The following is a 5,046-nucleotide window of genomic DNA, read 5'->3' on the forward strand; positions in this document are numbered from 1 at the left end:
GATCAGGTAGTGACAGTAGATCTGCAGTTTTATCACAGTTAAGGCAAATGGCTGATAGGTATTAGAGCAGAGGGCATGAATACAAACACATGATAGTTCTTTTTTTTTTTTCTGAGCAAAGAGATTCACCAACATATTACTAACAGATTTCACTCAAAAATTAACTTTCTGTGGGAGATTTTTTACTTGGTAGTTTTGATTTTTGATCATTAACTGTTTGTTGCCAGTAAAAAAAAAAAAAAAGAAAGCTATTACCAAAAGTGGCTAAAGTCCATGCTTACTGTTAATGACTGGATGGATATAAAACATATTATAAGACTTTAGGATATAAGACTTTACATGACCGTCAGAGGAAAGCGCTTAGTAAGGTCCTTGGTTATCTCTTTCGAATATGAATCTTTTAATTCAAAATTTGAAGTTCTCTTTGTGATTAATAAAGTATCTTTGAATTGTCTGCATTATGTCTGTGTTTCTTGCTATACTCCAACACTTTTCATTGTAAATAATACCGTGTCAGACTTTCCATTCTGTGCGATGTAAAATTACTGAAAAAGCCGATGTTGTCTTGATGACAAATATTTCCTCTATAATTAGGTGCTTTTTTCAAGTAAAATAAAATGATCAAAATTTAACCATACCAACCTAATTTCAAAATCTATGTTGGCCTCATAGGCCTGGTAGCTCTGGACTGGAAATGGTCCAAACTTAAAGCCCTGTTCCAGCAGTCGCTTTGCAGGCGCGATGAGACGAGGCATCGCCATCGTAATCCGCAAGAAATCCAGGCTGCGCTGCCCGTGGTAACCGTACATGCCTTCAGTCGAAACAAAAGAGAAGCTTTGAATTTCATTTTTACTAAGAGACATAAATACTCCCTTAATACAGGCTTGTTAATCTATTACGGCTTCCATTTCTTTACAAAATCCAGCTTTCTAAAGCCTGATTATGGTAGTTTATGATAAATACAGATCTCCCTTAAAACATGAATTCAATGCTCTTACTCTCTTTGCGGCAGATGTCCACAGCAAGCACCGTGATGGAGATATTGTCCTTATTGGAGCGCATGTCCTTAAGAACCACAGAGTTCAACTCTCTTTTAAATTCACCGAGGTAGTTAGATGAAAATCCTAATAAAAAGAGAAAAAAGAAAAATGAAAATGGAAATCCTGCAAGAGGGATTATACAGGTCACAATAATTTGCATCTAATAAGAATAAAATGAACCAAAGTTTGACAGCTCAGAAAAAATAATGTTTTTTTTGTTGCAAGCTTAAGCATGATATAAAATACAGTTTAACATAAAAATCCCAATTGAGTCTGGGGTAAAGTTCTCACCGCTTGGTGCAGGAACATAGAAGTAAGGCGCAAAGCCGTGAACATGACAGCACACACTGTTGCCGCTGTCAGTTACACCAAACATCCGAATGATTGGTACTTTTGCTTGTGATTGGCCTGGCATGCCAGCTACAGAGTTACCTGTAGGACAAAAAAAAAAAAAAAAAAACACAGTTATTTTCCATCATCTTACAGATCTTGGTCCACCTCTTCAGGTATTCTACAAACCCAACTTTTTTTCTCTATCTTTTATTTTTACAGACTGCATTATTTAGATTTATCTTTCATACTTGCCGAGGTAATAGTCTAGATCAATCTGCTGGAACACTAATGTTTCAGAGGATGGGTCCAGTGTGGGGGCATGAGGTCTCCTCCAACGTGGGTTTAGGTCTGCTGAGAAAAGGTCACCTGATGGGACAGGAAGGTAAGTCAGTATTTAGACCAAAATAAGTTAAACACAAGATCGCTAAATGCCAATGTGTGGTTAAAGAAATGTATTAAAAACCTCTGTATTTTTTAAGGCCCAACACTCACCAACAGGAATGACATCATGTCCTGCCTGTCCCTCCATGTCCTCCATATCCATCTCTGCCTCGTCAAACATCAACAATTCTTCCTCAAACTGGGATGGACTATCCTCCCATTCGCCATTCACTTTACCTCGCTTGGCTTGGGACGAACCTCCCATGGGAGGGCCACCATTACGGCGTTTAAACTCCATACCTGTAAGCGAAGGAATTCAAAACAAAAAGGCCATAAGTTAAAGGAATACAAATAGATTAGGGGCTGAATATACTTGACAAAAAATTTTAAATATAAATGTAAACTAATGTATTTCAAGGTAGAAATTACATAAGAAAACCTGTTTGAGGCGGACTATAAACTAGGGTTGTATACCTTGCATCGAGACATCAACACAAACCGTATAGCAAGAGCTACAATAGTTTACGTCAAATAATACTCAACTGTTAGTAGGGGTGCAAATAATAATCGTTTTGTATCGATGCATCGATCCAACAGCCGATGATCCAATGTATCGATACCTTCATAAGAGAATCGATTCGTGTTTTGTTTTTTTCCTCCGGTCGATTTTTAGCCATTTGCTCCTGGACGTAATTCTGACCCCCACGCTGCGGTGGCGCTAAACCTATTTTGCCCTCCTACCTCGCTTCCTTTAGCCACTACCCTCTTTCCGCTTGCACACACGCTTGTTACCATTTGCTGCTAGTGCACTTTTGCACTCATTGAACTGATTTTGTTGAGTATTGTTATTCTATAGTGAATGTAGTATAGGCCTATTTTTGTTACTTAATCTTCTAATGCACTTATGCATTAATTTCAGTATTTTTTTATGCAAGGCCTTTCAGAATCTATAACACAGAGGTATTATTATTTTTCAGTGAATGAGGTCTTCATAGGCATAGGTGGAGTACTTCTGTTATTTGCTGTTGTTTCTTAACTAAAATGCAGAACGATATTACAGCTTTCCCTGATTTATTTCAGATTTGAAACATTGTCTAGCCTGTAAGGTAAAAAAAAAAAAAAAAAGAATCAATTAATCGAATCGTGGTGTATTCCTGAGTATCGAAAATAATCGAATCGCTGGGTCAGGAAATCGATACTGAATCGAATCGCCATGATAGGTGTGATTTACACCCCTAGTGGGTACAGGGTTGTGCATGTGCATTTTTTTTTAAAGTGAAGAGGGCGGGCTTTTTAAAAAATTCATCCTCCACAATACCTTTAGGACCTTACTGTATTATCTACCCAGCATGCATTGCACAGATGAAAAGATGCATACCTCATTACAACATATTTAGAGCAACATGGTAAGCTAGATGTTGAATTTTTTAAAGTCCTGCCCAGCCAGTCAGTGGCCATTTGGCTTTTTTTGTACCCGTTTGCTTTATTTAGCCAACTCTGCCACCTAAAAAGAATTTTTAAAAAAAAGGGAAAAAACACCAGACATAAAAAGTAAATATGCAACCTGTGCAAGTCGAGGTTTGTTCGCCTTAATGTAAAAAGAGACCAAAGAAAACGGAGCCTGAATAAATGTGATTGAAGGTGAATGGAACCCATAATCTCTCTGGACAGCATTTCTCAATTATTCGATTTTTTTTTCCTCTATATTCAATGCTTCTTAAAGCACTGTCCGTAAGTGTGTAAGTTTTACCACTTTGCATTTAGCAACACGTCACAACACAGAAAAAAAAATTATGTCAGGCTACAACTATTAATATAGCTTTCTTGGAACTGAACATGTTTTTCTCCCAAACCCTGAAACCATGACCCAAGGTGGATTTAAGCTAATACAATAAGACATGTCAGCCTGTAAGCACTCTTACCACCAAGTAAAGAAAAATCAAAGGCAAAAAAAACAAACAATTAATTACAAGTGTTAAACGTTGGTTTGAGGAATGAGCTATGCAACCTCCTCTTCCTCCTCTCCCCTGAATTTCCCTTTGTCCCCCTCCCCCCCTTTATATCTAGGTGGAGGAAGCTCCATGGCTGGGCATGCTAGGCATGCTGCCAACCATAGCGGCTGTGCCAGCCATACCTGAGGTTCCTCCCATACCTGGAGGACTGTGCTTGTTAGGTGAGGTCATGTCGGCTCCCCGCCCCTGACCTGGGTCTAGGGTCTGGGGGTTGTGGTGGGCGTGCTGCAAGGCATGACGCTCCAGCAAGGTGCGGTGGGTGAACGCCCGGTGGCAAACATTGCACTGGAAGGTGCGCTCGGCACGGTGGGTGCGCATGTGCACATTAAGGGAGCTTTTCTGCGTGAAGCGCTTGCCGCACATGGTGCACTGGAAGGCCCTGACACCAGTATGAACCACCATGTGTTTGAGGAGGTAGTCCCGCAGGGAGAAGGAGCGCCAGCAGATGGAGCACTGATGAGGTTTTTGACCTACAGAAGGAAGGGAAAGGAAGCTCAGACACTTATTTTCCCTTTAAATATCATTAAGTGATGAACAAAGTAGTTAATAACTTTTAAGTAAAGCATCTCTGGAAAGGGTCATCCACTATACCTTTAAGTCAATCACCAAGTGGTTTGAATTTAAATGTTTTCTACCTATAAAGGAAGAAAAAACTGACCCGAGTGGATGAACATGTGCTTGCTGTAGTTCTTCCTGGAGCGTAAGGATTTGCCACAGTGCGTGCAGTCGAACGAGGTCTCTGATCCCTGGGAGGAAGGAGAGGGTCCTGCTGAACAGGAGGACGCCGAAGACGTAGGGACGGGGGTCATTGGTGCTGGGGGCGGAGCCTGCTGAGAGGGCTCCGCCCCTGCCATGTTGTCCATCCCTCCCATTGGTCCGCCGACATAGAATGGAGGAGGCTGAGAGTGGCTCACTGGGTACTGGAATAGAAGCTGCGAAGGAGAAGGAGGGCCGCATGAATAGATCATCTTCACCTGGGTGGTCTACGTTACGTGTTCTCAAGAACATTTCTCCCTTTTAGGATCCCATACAGGAAATCTAATCAGACTTGTATTTTCAGCACAGACGGACAGAAACGAGACCCAAGGCGCTGACCTGGTTGTTGATGGACTGCGAGGAGGGCGGTGGAGTCAGCGGCTTGTTGACTCTTCCTCTGGGGTTAAAACCCATGGCTTGAGGAGGTTCGCTCTGAGGCCAGAAGCTCTCTGAGAAAACGCCATGTTCATCATAAAAATCCTAAAATCAAAACAAAAAAGGAAGAGAAATATACATCAGGGCTC

The 5,046-nt window shown here is 41.1% G+C and overlaps 2 protein-coding genes across 2 annotated transcripts in view; both read right to left on the minus strand.

Annotated features, from left to right (window-relative positions):
- Positions 1 to 575: 575 nt before the first annotated feature.
- On the minus strand, positions 576 to 2,066 carry LOC107098685 (DNA polymerase delta catalytic subunit-like). Its single transcript, XM_015396471.1, has 5 exons — positions 1,866 to 2,066; positions 1,626 to 1,739; positions 1,332 to 1,472; positions 999 to 1,124; positions 576 to 811 (listed from the first exon to the last, which is right to left on the minus strand). The coding sequence occupies exons 1-5, from the start codon at positions 2,050 to 2,052 to the stop codon at positions 591 to 593; spliced, it is 789 nt and encodes a 262-aa protein (XP_015251957.1). The 5' UTR covers positions 2,053 to 2,066; the 3' UTR covers positions 576 to 590.
- Positions 2,067 to 2,992: 926 nt separating this feature from the next.
- LOC107098678 (zinc finger and BTB domain-containing protein 45-like) overlaps positions 2,993 to 5,046 on the minus strand; it is a 15,174-nt gene continuing 13,120 nt past the window's right edge. The window contains exons 3-5 of the mRNA XM_015396463.1: positions 4,862 to 5,002; positions 4,425 to 4,698; positions 2,993 to 4,236 (exon numbers count right to left, since the gene is read on the minus strand). Of these exons, the coding sequence (XP_015251949.1) occupies positions 3,818 to 4,236; positions 4,425 to 4,698; positions 4,862 to 5,002 (834 nt within the window). The 3' untranslated portion in view covers positions 2,993 to 3,817. The remainder of the gene's footprint in view (positions 4,237 to 4,424; positions 4,699 to 4,861; positions 5,003 to 5,046) is intronic.

Source organism: Cyprinodon variegatus, unplaced genomic scaffold, assembly GCF_000732505.1.
Source record: "Cyprinodon variegatus isolate N-32 unplaced genomic scaffold, C_variegatus-1.0 Scaffold800, whole genome shotgun sequence".
NCBI classification, from domain to species: domain Eukaryota; kingdom Metazoa; phylum Chordata; class Actinopteri; order Cyprinodontiformes; family Cyprinodontidae; genus Cyprinodon; species Cyprinodon variegatus.